This window comes from Lontra canadensis, unplaced genomic scaffold, assembly GCF_010015895.1.
Source record: "Lontra canadensis isolate GAN:19392208 unplaced genomic scaffold, GSC_riverotter_1.0 scaffold25, whole genome shotgun sequence".
NCBI classification, from domain to species: Eukaryota; Metazoa; Chordata; class Mammalia; order Carnivora; family Mustelidae; genus Lontra; species Lontra canadensis.
This window is the reverse complement of record NW_022631019.1, coordinates 23,216,292-23,235,781: the sequence shown is the minus strand read 5'-3', so window position 1 is coordinate 23,235,781 and position 19,490 is coordinate 23,216,292. Positions and strand designations below refer to the sequence as shown.

Here is a 19,490-nt window from a genome sequence, read left to right as displayed (position 1 = left end):
GTGCCAGCCTTTGCCAGCTGCAGTCTCCACCCCTCGTATTAGCACCGTGAGGCAGGCCACGGGGCTAACTCAGCTCTCTCTCTCCTGCATGTCAGGGCATCAAGGGGGAGCGGGGCTATGTCGGGCCCCCAGGAGAGAAGGGAGAATCGGTGAGTCTGAGTCGCTGCCTGCTGCTCCTCCGCTGTCCCTGCCCTGCCTCCACAGCCACCAGGACCTTCCCAGCAGCCTGTGAAGGGAGAGACCTGCCTGCCCCCTGCTTCCCTGCCCCATGAGTCACTCCAGCTGCAGCGCAGGCTGAGCGGGAGGCGGAGGGGAGGCTAGAAGGAGGATCCCAGCAGGTTTCCTGGAGATGGGCTGGCCAGGGCTGCCAAGGGACAGGGGGCCTGGAGGCCGCCGGCAGGAGAGCCTCCTCCCCTGCAAAGGAGGGCGGGCCAGCAGGGCAGGCTGGGGACCCCAGACCCTGCGCGGCACCCGGTGTGACCCCACAAGCACAGAGCCCCCCTTCCAGGCTGAGTGCAGGGGCAGGGGCTGTTTTCAGGGGAGGACGTCACATCAGTGAGGTTCTCCCTGAGTCTCAGGAGGTGATGGGGCTCACCCAGCAAGGTGAGTGAGTTAGGGCAGAGGCTGGACTCGCACCCGAGTCTGTCTGTAACCAACCTGCCAAACCTTAGCCTTACCTTCCCCTCTCATGTCAGTGAGGCCCAGGTGGGATGTAGCAGACCCCGTGGGCACTTATCCAATAACAGACATTCCTCAGGGGCCTTCTGGGTGCCAGGCTGTTCAGGGGGTGCCACAGTGAACAAAACAGGCTCCTGTGTGACCCTTGACTTCAGGAGCTCACGTTCCAGCGAGCGAGGATGAATAAGTCAATGCATAAAAATGATGAGAAAGCAATGGAGAAAAGAGAGCAGGGTAAGGGGCTGGCTGGTGCACAGGGTGCTATTAGACAGAGGATCAGGAGGCCTCTCTGAGGAGGCGCTATTGGGCTTGAGCCCCGAATAGAGTGAGGGGTGGGGGAGGGCACATGGTTATCTATCCTGGGGAATCCCCAAGGGAGAGGCCATGGGTGGGGGCACCTCAGGAAGAAATTAGAACCAACGAATCCCTCAGTAAGATTTTAAGAGCCCCAGAAAGGGTGGGGGAACAGTAGGCATTCTAGGGAGAGGGGGCAGCCATGCAAAGGGCCAGGGGTACGAATGTAGAGTATGTTCAGAGAATAGCAGTCTGACCAAGCAAGGCGAAAGATAAGACGGGGAGAGGGAAGTAAAGCAGAAAAGGATTGATGGTACAAGATCACATGATGCCTCAAAACCCAGCACTGGTGGAAAGTGTGTACCTCGTTCAGTTGGACAGAGGGGAGACATGGAAGGCTTTGGAGCAAGAGAGGGTTAGAATCAGAGCTATGTTGGAGAAGAGGAGAGGGCAGCCAGTTGCTGGCTGGACTGAAGTGAGCCAGGAGGTGGCAGGACAACTTAAGAGACTAGTTCAATAGTTCAGGCTAAGAGAAGGGAAGCTGGAGCAAACCAGGGGGAGGAGTCCTGCCGGCTTAGTCTCCCGCCACGTCCCCATCTACTTTCTGCCCCTGTTGCCTGCCCCATCTCCTGATCTCCCACCTCCCCCAGCCTGAGTGGCTGATTCTGCTCCTTTGTGTCCCCAGGGCCCACCAGGATCTGAAGGCCTCCCAGGTCCCCCAGGCCCAGCGGTGAGTGGAGGAGGAGACAGGGGACGGTGGACATGGGGACTCCTGGTCCCCGTCCAGCCCTGGGGTCTAAGAGAAGATTGACTAGGTTCCAGCTGCCTTGTTGTCTCTGGTGACAGGGTCCCCGAGGAGAGCGAGGACCCCAAGGGAACTCGGGAGAGAAGGGTGACCAGGTGAGTGACCAGAGGACCAGGTTGGCAGTCCTGACCGTGGGGGGAGGCCTGGGGGGATGGGCACAGGAGAGGGGCTGGGTCCTCTCCCTGGTGGTCACCCTCACGTGTGGAGTGGTGACCGGCTCTAGCCTCCAGCCCTCACCTGTCCTTGAGTTGTCACCTCCCAGCTCGAGACTGGAGCTTCACCTGCTGCTGCTCTTGGGCAGAGTGGAGGACGGCCCCAAGGCTCGAGGCAGCCTCATGGTGTCACTCTTTCCATTCGGGCTGCCAGGACTGGGAGAGTGGGCGGCACCACAAACTGTCCCTTGCTTCTTCTAGGGATTTCAAGGCCAGCCAGGCTTTCCCGGCCCACCGGTGAGTGAAGCCACATAGCCAGCCCTGTCTCTGTGATCTTATTTGGGAAAAGCGGGCCTGGCCAGGCCAGGCTGGGCTCGGATGGGCCCGGGGAAGGGAAGGAAGATTCATGGGAGGAACAGCCTGGGTGGCCAGGCCTGACTCCAGGAGCCAGGACCTGGAGGGCAGAGCCTCCTGGGTGGGCCCCCGAACAGCAGGCCAGCCAGCAGTAACGCTCTGAGGGGGTGTTTCTAGGAAGTCCAAATGTGTCAGAATGCGTCGTATTAACCATAGTGAAGCAGACCCAGGAGGAAGAAGGAAGGGGAGGTTCCCCCTCCAGCCCCCCACTCATTCCCGACTGCCCCTTTGTTGATACAGGGTCCCCCTGGATTCCCAGGCAAAGCTGGAGCACCCGGCCCACCTGGGCCCCAAGCGGAGAAGGTGAGCAGGACCCCAGGTCGGCCACAGCCACGGATCTGAGCCCTGCAGGTCCCACACCCCATCCCACCCTGACTGTCGGGCCTTTGGAAAGTCAAGGACTGGCTCGGTTATGTCAGGGATGGGGAAGGAGACCTCCAGCATAGTGGTGGCTGGGCCCAGGGTGCCCGCTGGGAACAGGGGGTGGGCAGGAGGCAGAGGGGTGTGTGAGAGGAGGTGACTGCAGCACCTGGGCTGGCTTCATCTCCTGAGGGGAGGAGGGAAGCATGTCTAGACTGTGAACCTGAACCTTGAGCCCCGAAGCCAGTACCACTATGGCTGTTCTGTCAGACCTTCCGGGTCTGATAACAGCAGGAACAGAACATGGGCAGACAGTCCTACGGGGCTCACAGAAGGCAGGCACGGCCTGGGAGCTGGTGACAAGGGTTGGAAGGAGTGGCAGCCTGAGGAGTCCCCCAACATCGGCTGCCTCCGGCCTTGACTTGGTAGTTGGAGACTAGCTCGGCTTTGGTCTGGGGGTTGACATCTCTGTCTCAGCCCAACCTCTGGGCTCCCTAGATGTGATGGTGGGGGGAGTATAATGAGGCCCCAAATTGACTTCTAAGCTTGGGGTGGGGGGCTTATGGCCCAAAGGGAGAGGCAGGAGGCCTGCAACCTGAGGTGGAGCCTCTTTCCTCTGAAAACACACGTAGTACAACGGTCAGAGCTAGAAGGGACTTATACAAGGGTCTAACTTTTCACTGTGAGGCAATGATGCCCAGAGAGGCTGAGGGCATCACAGAGGCACACAGCAAAATAGCAACAGAACTGAGACTTCCTCCTAGCCCAGGAGAGCCCCTGGGTGCCTCCCTGCCTCCCCAGAACCAGCACTTATCAGCCATGGTTGAGACAGTGGTGGGTGCCACTGCCCTTCCCTTCTTTGTGGAGGACACGGGTGGCAGCCCCGCCAGAGCCCTCTGCGCTGGCTCTGTACCCCAGTGCTGCCTGCTCTCCTTAGGCTGGTCACTGCTGAGAGTCCCAAACCTCTGGCCAGGGGTTCTCAGTCTCTACTCCCTGTGGGACTGAAATTTTTCTGGGGCTGTGCTGACCCCTCCTGGTAGCTGGTGGCATTGCAATGCCACCCCAGGGCTCTCCTCCCCACCCCCCATGGAAGGGGGTCTCTAGCGGGGATCATTTTCCCCTTGGTTGGGTCCACAGCCATGGCTCCATGGCAGTGCCATTCTCTTTGCACTAGGGTATGCGGCAGCCCGGCACACGAAGCTGCCCCCCCCCCCCCCCGTAAACATTCTAGCTCAAGCATTGATTCTCACCATTCCCCTGCCTTGGACAGTCAGTGGCTTCCCAGTGCCTGTAACAGTGGTTCCAGACTTTGTTTTGCAGTCCCTGTGCCCTTCATCACACAGAAGCTCACGTGAACCCTCAGTGTTTAAAACAGAAATGAGTGGAGCTGCTCTGGCTAAGGCAGGGGCAGGGGTCTCGGGTCCCACTGTCTGGGCTCCCACTTCAGGCACCCATCTCTGACGCTCCTCCAGGATCCCCCACAGCTCTGAGAAGCAGAAAAGCACTGGTCGGTCAGACAGAGTCTAGTACTGGGTTCAGGGCCCTCCCTCACCTCCAGCCTTCCTCCTACCCCACCCCTCCCCACCCTACCCCACCCCTCCCACGGGCTCCCCCGACACCCTGGCTAGGCTAGACTTAAGCTTCTTGAGGACAAGGGCCACACTTTTTTCATCTGGAAGGATCAACAGCTGTATAATGCTTGGCACTTTGTTGGGACCGAAGTGAACTGAACGTGTGCCTTCAGCTGGCACTCATCGCTGAGCACCCCCTGTGCCAGTCCCTGAGTCAACCCTGAAGAAGATGTTAGACCGAATAGGCTGTGTCCCCTTCTCATAGAACAGTGTGGAAAGGGGGATGCTTTGCAGATGAAGACAGGTCCTCTTGGGGGAGTGGTGTGCAAGATATCCAGGGAGGCCAGGACAGAACTGGGACTGGAAACCAGCTGCCCAGACTCCCAGTAGTCATCAGGACCCCGCACCTGGCACCTCGTCCCAAGGTGGGGGCAAGGCCCTGCTGACTTTGTTGTGGGGGTCGGCTCCTTTCCAGGGCAGCGAAGGGATTCGAGGCACACCAGGCATGCCTGGTCCCACTGGGCCACCAGGACCTCCTGGGATTCAGGTGAGTGTGTGTCCTCTTAGCATGACCGGTACATGTGCACATGTATGTTTAATTGGGGTGGCAGCTGGATGAGGAGTGTACAGGGTGGAGGGGCTGGGTCAGGTCTCTCGCCTCCTAGGGCTTCAGCACAAGCATGTACATATGCCTTTTTCCTGTTTCTAGGGCCCTGCTGGCCTGGATGGTTTGGATGGGAAGGACGGCAAGCCTGGCTTGAGGGTGAGAAGATGGGCATCCCCTTCCTTCTTCCTCCTCCAGGAGCCAAAGTCAATAGAACCTCGATGAAGGAAACCAAATCCCCCCATCCCTCTGCTTTCCCTCCACCTGCTTCTCACCACACCCCACTTTTCTTTCTTTCTTTTCTTTAAAGATTTTATTCATGTATTTGACAGACAGAGATCACCAGTAGGCAGAGAGGCAGGCAGAGAGAGAGGAGGAAGCAGGCTCCCTGCTGAGCAGAGAGCCCGATGCGGGGTTTGATCCCAGGACCCTGAGATCACGACCTGAGCCGAAGGCAGAGTCTTAACCCACTGAGCCACCTAGGTGCCCTATACTCCACTTTTCTGATGGCGCCAGAGCTCCTTGGTTCCTCAGTACTCCTGGTAGCTTAACCAGGTTGTGTGAGCTGGGTCTCCCCAAAGGGGGGCAGCAAAGGAATGGGTTTATATCCAGAAACTCAGGCAACTAAAGATCCTAGGCTGGGGGTCTGCAGGCACAGAAGGACTTGAGCAGCCCTGGCTCCTTGGATCTGGTTTTCCTGGGGAGTCTGAAATGGATGGGGCATGGTCAAGGGCAGAGCATCGAGGTCAACCTCCTCCTGTACCCAAAGAAGAAAAATCGAGGTTCTGAGAGGGCTGGGATGCACTCGGGCTCCACAGCCAGTCAGAGGCCAAGCTTGGCTTGGATCCTTTCTCTGCCTCCCAGGACATTCCCTCCATCCTGGGAGAGCCGGGGAGGGCTGGAGAGAGGGAAGGCAGTGATGAATGAGTGGGCGTCCTGTCTCAATGCCCCTGGTCTCTTCCCTAGGGGGACCCTGGTCCTGCTGGCCCCCCTGGACTCATGGGACCCCCGGTAAGTTGAGCTGCGGGAAGGAGCGGGGAGCTGGGAGGTCCTTGCCTGGTGTGGGTTCTGTCTCACGCGTGGGGCAGCTCAACGCCAGATCCTCTGAGGACTGTGCTATGATTTTGGATGGGTCTGATTTGTTCAACCTGAGGAAGGAGGCAAGGAAAGCAGCCTCTGCTTGGGGCGAGGTCCGTGGCAGCTTCCTGCTTTTTCTTCCAGGGCTTCAAGGGAAAAACGGGACACCCTGGCCTCCCAGGACCAAAGGTAAGGGCCTGGTGACTTCTGCCAAGCAGGTCTTCTCAGTTCTCCTCAAGCCCTGACCCCAGGCAGACATGGAGGCCTCTAGGAGTGCACGTGGCCCCTGAGCCTTGGCTGAGATGCCATCCCAGGATCCGAGCCTCCCAAGACCGCCGGCACTGGCAAAGCCGCTCAGGCTTTGCCGTCTACCCACCCGAGGGGATCAGAGGCTGGAGCCGGAGCAGATGGCAGGGCTCTTCAGAGATGGGGTCAGCTTGGGCTGGAGGAGCCAAATAGAGGTATGTCGAGCTCTAGTCGGCCCTCTCTCTTCCAGGGTGACTGTGGGAAACCAGGTCCCCCAGGCAGCAGTGGCCGGCCCGGAACAGAGGTAAAAGCAGACGCCGCCTTCAGACACAGCCACTGCTTCCCACTCACTGGCTGAGGGGCTGCCTTCTCTCCTGAGCCTTTTGGGGGAGGTTTTGCCCCAAACTGCACACCTTCGCCTTCTTCTTCCTCACCTCCTCCCCCCTGCAACAGGTGTCCCCCTCCCTGCAGCCCTATTGGGTCACTCACCTAAAAAGCAGGGCCTCGCCTTCTCAGGCTGAGGGCTGTGATTTCTCTCTCCAACAATACTGATGGGCGGGAATGGTCCCCCGGGCCCCCGGACAGCATGGGCCTGGAGGCCGGGACTCAGCTCAGCAGCTCTGACTATTGGCGCTCCCCCTGCTCTGCTCAGGCTTCTCCCACCTAACAATCCCATGTGAGTGAGTCTGCTTCTGTGTTGCTTCCCCCCACCCCCCCACCCCCGGCTCCTGCAGGGTGAACCTGGTGCCATGGGACCTCAGGGAAGACCCGGCCCCCCAGGCCATATCGTGAGTTAAGCCGTTCTTGCCCCCACCTTTATGAGAGTGAGGATCCTGCTGGGGTTGGGGTCAGGGAGGGCGATGGCCCGCAGGAACTGCCCCCAGGAGCAGCCCTGTAGTGCGGTGATGGGCTCTGGGCCCACCTCCTCCCGCAGTCCCTGGGCTCTTTGCCGTTTTCTTATTTTCTGGGCACAGTGGAGTTTACTTACCAAACAAAGATCATTCAGTTATTCAACAAATAATAATTGAGCACCTGCTCCATGCCAGGCATCGCTCCAAGCAGGGGGCTAAGGCAGTGAGTGAGAGAGACAAGGTCCCCTGCTCCCAGAGCTTGCACACAGGCGTAACAAACAAGCAGATTGACGCGGCAGCCTCGGGCAGGGGTGTGATGCCACAGACAGGGCTGGGAGGTGCCTTCAGAGGCAGTTTTACTGCCCTAGTGGTATCTGAGCTGAGGCCTGAAAGACAAAAGGAGCCACCCGTCTAGCAGTCTGGGGGAAGAATGTCCAGGCCGGAAGGGAGGGTGGGGGTGGGAGGGCCACTGACACCAAGAGCCCGAGGCAGGGAGGGGCCTGGGGTGGTGGGGGAAGCCCCAAGTTCAGCGTGGCTGGAGTGGAGTTTGACAGGGAAGGCTGTGCTTCCAGAGAACCTGCTGCAGATCTGGGACCTCGGGTAGGGGGTTGGGGGTAGGGAGGGCCGCAGGTGGAAGCTGGGGTGGCACTGAGGGAGAGGGTGGAGGTGGAGTGGTGGCCCCAGGCAGAGAGGCTGTGTTTGGAGGACTTGCTGCTGCCCTGCATGGGGGAGGGGCGGGGAGCAGTGGAAGGAGCAGAGCCGAGGGAGGAGGACTCCTGGTGTGGGTGGGCGGCCAGGTGCGTGGGTGGTGCGCTTACAGAGGTAAGACAACTTGGAGAGGACAGTTATTAAGCAGTAATGAGTTTCCTGTCGGAATTTGCTGCTCAGTAACACAGATGGCTGCCAATGGGCTCCTTTGATCAGTGTGACGGCCCCGAGCTGATGGGGTTCCTGAGCAAAGGAAACACTCTGGCTTTTGATTGCAGGCCTGTTGTGGCAGACATATGGTTTCCAAGAGGCTCCTGGAAATGTTAAAAATAGTTCATGAGCAGAAAGAGAAGCTCCCGGGTCCTCATCACCGTGTATATGGATCTCGAGGGACCCAGAGCCTCTGGCTTGGGGACCCAAGGTCCCCGCCTCGTCCCCGCTCACATTATAGATGACAGGAAGGGCATGCTCTGAATTGTGAGCCCCTCACAGACTCACTGGGGGCTGAGGAAAGGGGGCACAAGGTCCCCCCTCTCACTTCTGTCTGTCTGGCCTCAGCCCCTGCTCTGTGCCAGTCCCAATGCTGGACATTCCTGCCCCAGAGGTCTAGAGATGAGTAGAACGGCATCCATGCTTCCAGAACTTTCCATCTGGGAGCATGGAGAGATGTGCCATGAGAGAGACCTGCATGTCTTGAGCTTCAGAGAAGGCATAGCTCTAACCAGGGAACTGGCATTTGAGCTGTGACTCAGGGATGGGGAAGCATGTGGGCACCACCTCAGCCCAGCAGGGTAGGAGCGCCACCACGTGTTGAGTCCTATTGTCCTCCAGTGGCCGCAGAGCAGGAGCCCAGGGAGGCCCAGGGTCCAATGGCCGGCCTTATCCATTTGGTCTCTGGGGTTGAGGTTGAGGCCCTACTACACAGCCCCCAGCTCTGGCTCTTTGCTTCTCCCACAGAACAGGAGGAAGTGGGGGACCTCAGAACACCCCAGGCCCACATTGTTAACCTTCAAGCCTTTTCCCTCTGCCCTCGGCTCTGGCAGTGGTTGCCAGATCGTCCACTCAGGTCCTGTGAGCGCAGGGACCCCAGGTGTCAGCTCTGGCACAAATCCTTTGGTAAAAGCTCAAGTGCAAGACCAGAAGGGAAGGGGAGGGTTTAGGGAAGAGAATGAAGCTGCAGAAGTTCAGGATCTGTTTTCTCTGTCGGTCTCTCTCTTGCCTGCAGGGGACCTTGTTCCCCAAAACTTTTTCTGTCCCACTGACCTCATCTTTCTTTAGGGGCCACCAGGGCCTCCAGGACAGCCGGGCCCAGCTGGGATCTCTGCAATGGTGAGTGACCTACTCCCCGCATCTCTCCCTCTGGGGAGTCTGGCTGGGGCTTCTTTCACAGCGGGGAGCGGTGAGAAGAGTTTGTGTCCATCCCTCTCCTTCCCTGGATCTCCCCAAGTGGCATGTAGTGAAGGCCTTTGGAAGGGGCTGGAGGCCATCACGGGGCCCTGCCTCAGGTTTGGACAGCGCCATCCACCCCAGGGATCCCTGGCAGGCAGTGGCACTTGCTTCTGCTGTGTGGGGTTCACCGCTGCCTCTCCTCTCCACTCTTACCATCCACCCCTTTTCTCTCCAGGGCCTAAAAGGAGATCGGGGAGCCACTGGAGAAAGGGGCCTTCTAGGCCTTCCAGGCCAGCCTGGTCCCCCCGGACACCCTGGACCCCCGGTAAGACCCCGAATCTCCCTGCACAGTCCTGAGGGAAAGGGCCAGTTGGCTTTGTCAGTAGAGCGCAGCGCTGCACAGCTGGTGTCTCCAGGGAAAGAGAGGCAGTGAGCAGGCAGCTAGCAGTGTGGAGGAGCTTGTGTCTGAGGATCGTGTTGTATCTGGAAGAAAAGACAAGCCCTTCCAGCCAGCTCTTGCCCGGCACGCACTGAGCCACTGCCCTGACGTTGCACCACCTGTGCCGATTCCTCGACCTGGTGTCAGGCCGGGGAGACCTGGCATCTGTTCAGCCCATGCCCCCTCCCTGGGGCATTGGCTGGTAACCACAGAGGGTCTGTAAACATCAGGAACCAGACATGCAGCCCCATTACCGCAGCCCTCACGGCTGGTCGTGGTTGGAGCTTAATGCTCTGAGAGCTGTGATGTCTTAGCCAGTGACAGTGTGCTGAATGGGGACCTAAGTGCTTGACATTTGTCATGTAATCAGTACTGCAATCCTATTTAGTAGGTCCGATTGTCCCCGTCTTACACATAAGAAAACCAAGGTTCAGCAAGGTTAAGTAGGTTGCCCAGAACCACACAGCTAGGAAGGGCCTGCATGATTCCAAAACTTGCGTCCTTAGCCATTCCGCAATCCTCCCTCTTTCAAAGGTTCCAGACAAGTGACCCACATCAGGTGGCTGGATTGCCAGTCTTAGGGATGAAGTCTCCTGGGGACACTGAGGCAGGAACCTAGGTCTCCTAGGTCCCAGGGCAGGGTGTTCTCTTCCAGAAGCAGTAGCCATGACCTTGGGGCTGGTGTCCTCAATGGGATGGAGAACTCCAGCCCATGCAGGGGTGATGGTCGGCCCAGCCACCAAGAGGGCTGAGTCTCACCTGTGCACTCTGATTCTAGCCATGGCCCCGGGGCAGTGGGCAGGTGGGTCCCTCCAACATTCTGTCATTCCCTGGAGCCTCTAGGGTCCCTGGATGCATCCGCCAATTGCCTGGCAATCCCAGATTCCTCTTCCCCACCATCTCAGCAGAAGCAGGCTGGGCCCAAGATGCAGCCGGTCCTGTCCTGGGGAGGGAGCAGGCTCAGCAAACATGGAACCTAAACTCAGAGCTAGGGTTCCTGAGAGATGCCGGGACCTTGAGCCAGGAGCCAGGAGCATACAGTCCGCTCTGCCCTTGCCCAGCTTGGTCGGGGGTCACCAGGGCTGTCGATGTGCCGCTCTGGGATGGACTGGAGTTGGGTGTGGGAGAGAAGCCTAAGTTTCCATGGCCCATGGCCCAAGGTTCTGAGGGTGGGGGCTAGAGAATCGTGGTCCCTTGGTGGTCCAGGACCGGGCACGTGTGGTGGGCGAGGAGAGGCAAGGGACACCATGCTGGGTTAGTGCCGATGGCATGTCTCCTGCTCTCTACTCCACAGGGTGAACCCGGTGCAGATGGTGCAGCTGGCAAAGAGGTACTGTCGCTGGGCTTATCTTTTCCTGGGGTAGGGGTTCTGCTGCTTGCACCTCGCCTTGTCCTCATGCCTCTTTGTTCACTCACTAAACCCTCCCTGAAGGCATGGACTCCCTCCAGACAGATATACAGGAAGTTGGTGGCCCTTGCTGCACTGGGGAGAGGGACTGGGGATTAGGCAGAAGGACGCATGACACTTGCTCTTCACTAATTTTCTTACTGCATACTTGGTCAAAGAGAACCGATGATGGTGTTGGTGGTGGTGGTGGTGGTGGTGGTGGTGATGGTGATGGTGGTGATGATGGTGGTGGTAGTGATGATGGCGGTGATGATGGTGGTGATGGTGATGATGGTAGTGGTGGTGATGATGGTGGTGATGATGGTGGTGGTGGTGACGATAATGGCAGTGATGATGGTGGTGGTGGTGATGGTGGTGGTAGTGATGATGATGGTGGTGGTGGTGGTGGTAGGCTCCAAACATTTCCTGGGTACCAGCTCTTGCCAGGCCCTCCAATATGCCATGGACGGGCCCTTTCATTCTGACTTCTCACCTCTTTTTGTCTGTGACAAGGGACCCAACTAACATGATTACACAAGGCCATGCCCTGGGGGACATCATGCTCCCTTCTAGCTATCAACCAACAGAAAGGAGGCTCTTGTCCTTCCTTATACAGAGCCCAGCTGGACAAAGCCCGAGGCCCCAGGGCCATGGAAGGTGGTCCTTTCATGACACCTACCTCCCTGGCCAGCTCAGAGATGTTGCCCAGACTTGACTCCTGACTTTTGCTTTCCTCTAGGGACCCCCTGGAAAACAGGGGCTCTATGGACCCCCTGGCCCAAAGGTAAGTGGGCACGGGCTGGTTTTGAGAGGGAAAACTCATGAGTGATGAAGGCCAGCTCCACGTTATGACTTTAGGCATGGAGAGGAGACACAGGAAGGCCAGTGGGCAGGAAGAAAAATGTGGGCAGACCTCAGAACTTGGAGCAACCTCATCTCTAAAAACTTCTCATGTGGGCCTATCTCTTAGCTATGTTTGGGAGGATGGAAATCTCAAGTTCATTTACTCATTGACCAATGGATGGATTCATTCATTCATGCTGCAGGCATCTGCTTGATCTCACTTACATTCCAGACTCTGTCCCAGCCTTGGATAAACAGAGGTCTCTGAACAATAACCGCTCACTGAGTCTGGTTACACTTATGCTAGGGCATGGCAGTGTTTATAGAAGATTAGACATAGCACCCAACTCAGTTTGGAGAGTCAGGGAGGCTGTGCAAAAACAGGAGCATTTCAGTGGAGCAGGAGGGGTGTACAGGCAGGGAGGGCTAAGACCTTGTGGCAGAAGCAGAGTTCTAAACCAGTGAAGCATGGCTGCGGGTATAGAGGCAGGGAGATGGGCCTGGAAAAGAGGTGGTCGGGACCACATCACGAATGATCTTGAATGTCTAGCCAAGGAATCAGGTTTTATCCTGAGGGCACCTGGAAGCCATCAGAACTTCTACGCAGGAAGTGACAGCATGAAAACTGTCTTTTCAGAGGACCACTCTGGAGTCCTTGTCAAGATGCTGTGGCCACAGTCAGAGGAAGATGCTAGGAAGATGCTAGGGTTGGGGGAGGGGATGGAGAGAGAGAGGCCAGTCAGTGGCTGCGACATCATGAAGTGGATTTGAGAGGACTTGGCCATGCTGGATGTGACTTCCTGTCCTTGCAGGGTGATCCGGGACCTTCAGGACAGAAGGGCCAGGCAGGAGAGAAGGGAAGAGCTGGCATGCCTGGCGGGCCTGGGAAGAGTGGCTCCATGGGGCCCGTTGGGCCACCGGGTCCAGCAGGAGAGAGAGGCCACCCTGGCTCTCCGGGGCCTGCGGGGAGCCCCGGCTTGCCCGGGATGCCTGGCTCCATGGTAAGGAGGAAGCCTGACAGCCATGGGCACCGTCCCACAGAGCAGGCAGACAGGGTGGGTGGAGCAGAGACCATTTTAGAAGCTCCTCCTGACCCTCTGAGCGAAAGAGCACGACTCCCATGTGGGTGGTTCTTAACCGTGTGTGGGAAGATGGGGAGGTTGGGGAACCCTCTCCCCAGGAAATCGCACTGCTCCACAAAATGCTTTGCACCATTTCAGGGGGGTTAGGACCCTGGATTAAGTATCCGTGGGAGGCTCCTAGAACCTTTGTTCCCCTCCTTGTCCTTTATTTCAATAAAGTCTTTTCCCAGGGGGAGAGCACCAGGCTTGGAAGTATAATTGAGGCAAGTTTTCTTCTTTTTCCTCAGGGAGACATGGTGAATTATGATGAAATCAAGAGGTTCATCAGACAAGAGATCATTAAAATGTTTGATGGTAATTGGCAGCTGGCTGGGCGGCAGTGGGTGCTGCTGGCCCTTCCCAGCTGGTTCTCCGCCCTGCCCTGGCCTCCTTTCCCTTAAGCCCAATTCCCCTCCCTAGTCACCACCACCGCCCCCCTCCACTTATAGGCATATGTTCAATTAGACGTCAGACCTTCCTTATCACCTGCTCTGTTCAGAGATAAAATGATTCCCCCCCACCACCACTCTCCCTGAGCCCCCACTGGAGCAAAGCAGACAGACAAGAAAATTGAAATCAAACGAGTCTGCATGAAGTGAGTTCTGAACAGAGTGGCAAGCAGCAGCATAAGATAGCTGGGGTGCTTTAACTTTTGAGCTTTTCTCCTGTTCATTTGTTCACCCAGCCTTGCCATGCGAGGGCCTGGGGAGAGCAGGGACCCTGTCCTGACAGGGCTAGCCATCTTGCTTGGGAAGCAGACCTTGAATGCCAAGCAAGGAGTCTGGACTTTACTGTGAAGCTGGTGGCAGACTAATGAGGGTATTGGAGGAGAGGGAGGCCATCTGTCAGGTTGGTGCTGCTGAGAGACGACGGTGCAAAGGAAGGTGGAGGCGAGGGCACGGGAGGCCACTCAGGAGATCAGCCCTCATGTTCCTTGATCTGACTCCCCTTTGAAGAAAGGCCATTTTGGACTCCTTGCCAGCAACCCCTCTGTGCTAGTGTGAGGCCCCAGGGCACCCTGTGACCTGTCCCTGCCCTTTCTTACAGAGAGGATGGCTTACTACACCTCCAGGATGCAGTTCCCCATGGAGATGGCCGCAGTTCCAGGACGCCCAGGGCCCCCAGGGAAGGATGGCTCTCCAGGCCGGCCAGGCGCTCCAGGGTCACCCGGACTCCCTGGCCAGATCGGCAGGGAAGGACGGCAGGGCGTGCCAGGAATGCGAGGTAGCTCTGCCCTCCAGGTGTACCTGGATATCTCTGGGGGCGAACAGGAGCATGGCATGAGGTCCATCGTGACTCTGACAGATGTGTGCATGTGTGTGTTTCAAATAATCTGACTGCGGGTGTCGTTTTTCTGCTCAAGAATAGGACTTATTTTATTTCTTTTGTCCCAGGATTGCCCGGGACCAAAGGTGAAAAGGGGGACATTGGTATCGGCGTTGCAGGAGAAAATGGTCTCCCCGGCCCCCCAGGTAGGAAGAGCCAGAATGTGAAATCAGGTCTTGAGCAGCTGAGATCTGCTTTGCTTATGTTCCTTCTACAACACAGTATAATTATGTAGAAACTCAAATAACTACAGGCCTATCAGCCACCATTTACAGTAATGCCAAGGTGTGCAGGGTCCTGTGGAGGACCCAGGGCCCATCCTCAAGACCTAAACTGGGCTAGCAGGACAGAGGGGAAGGCAGTAGGATATTGTGGACCAGGGAAGGTAAGTTCAAGCCCTGCTCAGCATCATCCTGGCTGTTCAAACTTGACGAGGTCAATAAGTCAGGCTGTAGAGCCTGAAAGAGACAGGACCATAGCCGGCCAGCCTGGCTCTGAGACCCAGCCGCAATGAACACGTACCCCACATGGAAAACCTCTCTGAGCCTGTGTCCTCATCTACAAAATGAGATGATTGTTTCTTTCTCACGGAATCGTTGTAAAGATTCATTGAATTATGCATCCAAGGCACTCGCCTTGTGCTTGGCACATGGAAGCTCCCAGTAAAACTGGCTAGTAATATTGTTATTGTTACATTAATGTAAGGATCAGATCAGGTCTTCGTGAAAACCTATTGTAACCTGACAAATATTTGTCACATGTAAGGTAATATTTACCACCACCACGATTTCTTCTTTTCTTGTCACCTGGATCTCCTAACATTCCTCCTCTGATTCTTCCCCCGTCTAGGTCCCCAAGGCCCTCCCGGGTATGGCAAGATGGGTGCCACTGGACCGATGGGCCAGCAAGGCATTCCTGGCATCCCTGGCCCCCCGGGTCCCATGGGGCAGCCCGGAAAGGCCGGCCACTGCAACCCCTCCGACTGCTTTGGGGCCATGCCCATGGAACAGCAGTACCCACCCATGAAGAACATGAAGGGGCCTTTTGGCTGAAATCCCCAGCTCCGTCAGATGAAGGACTCCATTGGGAACATAAGGCTGAAACTTACAGGACTCTGTGATGGGTTGTGAATGTTTTATTTTCCTTAATTGCTATTAATATTTTTTTATCAATAAATGAACAAAACTACCTGCAACCCCACTTCCAGTGGGGGTTTTCCGCTGCTGCCACCACCTCTCTGTCACCCCACCCCCACTCTGTCATCTGGGCCCAGGGTCCAAAAAGGGCCTTTCTCTTGTGTCTGTGGTCAGCCGGTGGAGCTGTGGGATGCTGCTGTCGAGGTCTCCTCTCTAGATATTTCTGAACCACGCTGGAGCTTGTGTCCTGCCCTCTAGGGCACACTTCTCAAAAGTCAGAGAAGGGGCATCATTCAGCCTGTTCCCACAAATGTGCCAAAGGCAGGTGCGGAGACCCTATTTACAGCTCACAGAGGCTTCCCCAGAGAAGCCGGTGTTTGTTCCCCACCCACCCTCGTTACTTCTTGAAAGTGGCCCAGGGTGCACCTGGCATTTCCCCAGGTGTGGGGCATATTCACCCGCCCGAGAGCATCTCCAAGCCAGCAGGCTCTTCTTGCTGCCCCAATAATTCCAGCATTAGAACGTTCGTGCAAACAGGAAACAGAAGCATCAGCTCCCAGCCTAGGCAACCAGGGACGGCTTCTCCAGGAAATGAAAAGGAAACTTCTGCCTGTACCAGCACACGGCCCGGCCACCAACTCTCCCGGACTGCAAATGGCGTCTTTTGTTAAACTCTGTTCGTCTAATGCTTGTGGTGTTTTTCCCGCACATCTTAGCCTAAGCCTTCAGAAACAGGTTGCAACGGTGCAAAGGGGTCACGGGCAAGCCACGATCAGATCTAAGCTCGGGGAGGGGGGGGGTGTCTTCAAGGTCCCCTGGGAATTTGGTGATTTATCTTCTGTCTCCTTCTCCATATATAAAAAGGGCAGGAAGAAAAGAGCAGGGGGGAAGACAGTAAGTTGAATATTATGGAAACATTCCATCTCAAGCCTTTTCCTTCTGTCCTTTTCACATCTCTTGTCCTGATGGGCTGGCTGCCCTGTGAGAAAGCAACAGGGCACATCCAGAGGGACTTCTAAAAAAAGTCATTTTACTGGTCCCAGCTTTCTGGAAGGTTTATTCAAGTTGGATAAACTTCAAAGGGCTCACAGAGCAGGCTCAGAGATGCACCCAGAGTCTAGATGCTTATCCAAACTGCCCAAAGCCTTCAAACCTGCTATCCTCTCTCCAGAGCTGGCATCTCCAGCACGGTTCTGAAAATTCCCTTCTCCACTTGGGCCCCAGATACCCGGAGGCCAGCCCACTATAGTTTTTTAGAACCTTTGCCCTATTTTTTTCCTGCCAGGAGGAGAGGCGAGCCAGTGGCGGGGCGGGTGGGGGGATCGACATTGGGCAGACTCCCGAGCACGCCCGAGTGTCTCACGTGATGCTCTTAGATCAACGGGGCATCGATTCTTCTTTTGTCCCTCATCAGCAATTCTCACTTAACTCTGGTTCTAACATCAAATGTTAAAAAGCAAACGCATCGTCTTGGCATTGAAGTAGCAGCTAGTTTTGGACGGTGGAGGAGGACAGATGTTAAAGCATTCCTAGCGGAAGGCCAGCTCCCACTTTCGGCCCCAGTCTGCAAAGTGCTGACGATTGGCGTCACGATAAGGAGCACATTGGCGTGAGTAGAGAGGGAAGCAAGGACCAGCTGTTGGATCAAGCGGGTTGGCTTTGAAGGCCAGAGGGGAGTATCACTACGGGGAAACGTCAAACGCCTCCCCTCACCAGATAATCGATCCTTATAGGAAAATGATGCTTGCTTCACTTTTTTTCCAGAGTCACATTCGTGCAGAGCTTAGGGGAGTCTACAACCGGCTGGTTTAAGCTTTCAGGATTTGAGTGCTTGTCTCCCTGGAGTTTGGAACGGCTGTATATTCTTGGACCATGAAGAACCAGATGGAAAGCCGAATTTTATAGTCTCTTCTGTTACTGTGGTCAGCAAAAAATCCACAGATTTTGCTCATAAGTTCAGGAGCTGGGTAAGCTGAAGAGAAAGGGAGGGGCGCAAGCTTCAGGCAGCTTTCTCACATTCCTGCCCTGTTATTCTTTGGTCTGCATTTCTTAGTATATACCAGGCTTGAAAGGCAGCATACAGATTATTCAGAGATCGGCAGAACCTAACCTGATGAGTCCATTTTCCTCTCACTACTTCGTGCTAGCAGCTGTAATAGGCTCTGGGGAGTCAGAGGCAAACAAGACGGATCTGGCCCCTGCCTCCACAGTATCTAGAGAGAGAGCAGGGAGTTAAGCAATTACAATAAAGTGAGATGGTGGGGCAGTACCAGACGCCAGGGGAGCACAGGGCTGAGGGACCTAACCTTGTCTAGACACAGATCGACGGAGGCAGAGGGAACACCACGTACGAACACCATGTGCCAAGGTCCAGAGGTGGTTAAGCGTGGCACGCTGAGTGACGGGGCCACAGTACAGGGGACAGTGCCTTTCGTGGCTGGAATGTGGAGTGTGAGCAGAACAAGCAGTGGGAGGTGAGGGTTTTCTGCAAGGGGGTGTTGGTCGGGTCTATCTGCTGGGAAGTTCACTGACAGTAAAATGAAAAAAAAAATGGATTGGAGGATCCTTAATTTGAGAAGCCCTCTGCTCTATAAGAGGGAGAAAAGGCTGTTGCAGATTTATTCTGTGGAGAAAAATCCCAAATTTGATGTCTTCTGGAATTTAAATCCTCCCTTTTGTTGTAATAGTTTCCCCAGTGTCACCAGAATTCAGCAGAATCTAGCCACTTTCTTCACATGTGCCTTGTTAACCTCTTATGAGACTAGATCTTTCTGATGTGGTCCTGAATAATTTATGGGACTAGAATATATCAGTGTACTTTCTGTATGATCCCATAATGGAAGGGGAGTGTGGCCAAAGTGCCACGTCTGCTGTTCTCATTTTTCTGTTGGTTCTGTGGAAAGCTGCAAATCAACCTCTCATCCACAGCATCCAACTGCAATTTAAATTTCAGAACAGGATCTAGTTGGAATCAAAGAGAATTAATTCCACAATAATTAGGTGGCTGTTGGTATTCCTTCCTAGTAAGCAATACTGGAGCTTGGAGCTGATCCAGGATGCCTGGGTGGGGGGGGGGGATGATGTGTCCCTAGGGGAGGTGATATTTTCCAGTGGATGGGCTTTCCATTACCAAGCTCTCCCTCACCTCTAATGGGTCAACCACAGGGCTTCCATGAACTCAGGAAAGTGCTCTGTGCTCTAAAAGGGCTAGAATCCAAGTTTTCCCCTTTGGCTAAAGCTGGAACAATAACAGGAACTTTCCCACCCACCTCTGTCTGCCTCAGGTAGTTGAGGTTTTGGAAATGAGTTGACTGTTTTTCAGTCTTTGGAATTCCAGATCTCCCTGTTACCCAGGCTGCTCCAAAATAAACACACCTGGGCCTGCCCAGGTCCTCAGAGGCATAGCCCTGGACGTTAGCTTTGGCTAGTCTCAGTGCCTGAGAGATGACTTGGATGCTCTTGCCCTCAAAGGGCACAGATATCTAACAGAACGTTCTTCTAGGAGTCCTTTGCTGGGCAGAGAGGCATAGGGGTGTGAGATTTTCACAGAAATGTAATCCTCAGAGCTTAGAACAGAGCCTGATTAAGGGGTGGGAACTCAATAGACTTAATATATTTGTGGAATAAAATGTGCATCATGTGACCCCAGTTTGTAGTTTGGGGGTCACCTATTCTCTCTCCCAGCAGACACCTTTTGACCTTCAGCCCAGACTACAGAACTTCTTCCTCTCTGAGATTTTGCAATTCAATTGTACCTACTTTGTTTGTTTGTTTGGACTAGTTTAGGGGCTTACAAAGGTAAAGACAAGACTACTAAGTAGTTAAACTACTGAGTAGTTAAAAGCTGTGGACCTGGGTTCAAATCCTGACTTCTCCATTTTTTTTTTTTCTAGTAGGTAAGTCACTTAGCCTCTGTCAGCCTCAACTTCTCATTATAAATGAGTGGTAATATCTATCTCAAAGCACTGAGGTGTAAATGAAACAACACATTGTACTTAGCATGACATCGGGCACCTAGTAAGTATTATACAATGATGATATCTAATGACACTTATTAAATTCATGCCAGACACTATTCTAGGCACTGGG

The 19,490-nt window shown here is 55.3% G+C and overlaps 1 protein-coding gene across 2 annotated transcripts in view; it reads left to right on the top strand.

Annotated features, from left to right (window-relative positions):
• COL16A1 (collagen type XVI alpha 1 chain) overlaps positions 1–15,460 on the top strand; it is a 49,474-nt gene extending 34,014 nt beyond the window's left edge. For both annotated transcript variants that reach the window (XM_032864021.1, XM_032864020.1), the window contains 20 exons: positions 96–149; positions 1,658–1,702; positions 1,819–1,872; positions 2,191–2,226; positions 2,584–2,646; positions 4,750–4,821; positions 4,984–5,037; positions 5,845–5,889; positions 6,100–6,144; positions 6,452–6,505; positions 6,936–6,989; positions 9,039–9,089; positions 9,385–9,474; positions 10,883–10,918; positions 11,715–11,759; positions 12,631–12,819; positions 13,188–13,254; positions 13,987–14,163; positions 14,334–14,411; positions 15,115–15,460. In XM_032864021.1, coding sequence (XP_032719912.1) covers positions 96–149; positions 1,658–1,702; positions 1,819–1,872; positions 2,191–2,226; positions 2,584–2,646; positions 4,750–4,821; positions 4,984–5,037; positions 5,845–5,889; positions 6,100–6,144; positions 6,452–6,505; positions 6,936–6,989; positions 9,039–9,089; positions 9,385–9,474; positions 10,883–10,918; positions 11,715–11,759; positions 12,631–12,819; positions 13,188–13,254; positions 13,987–14,163; positions 14,334–14,411; positions 15,115–15,317 — 1,512 coding nt within the window. In that variant the 3' untranslated portion in view covers positions 15,318–15,460. The remainder of the gene's footprint in view (positions 1–95; positions 150–1,657; positions 1,703–1,818; positions 1,873–2,190; positions 2,227–2,583; positions 2,647–4,749; positions 4,822–4,983; positions 5,038–5,844; positions 5,890–6,099; positions 6,145–6,451; positions 6,506–6,935; positions 6,990–9,038; positions 9,090–9,384; positions 9,475–10,882; positions 10,919–11,714; positions 11,760–12,630; positions 12,820–13,187; positions 13,255–13,986; positions 14,164–14,333; positions 14,412–15,114) is intronic.
• Positions 15,461–19,490: the final 4,030 nt, after the last annotated feature.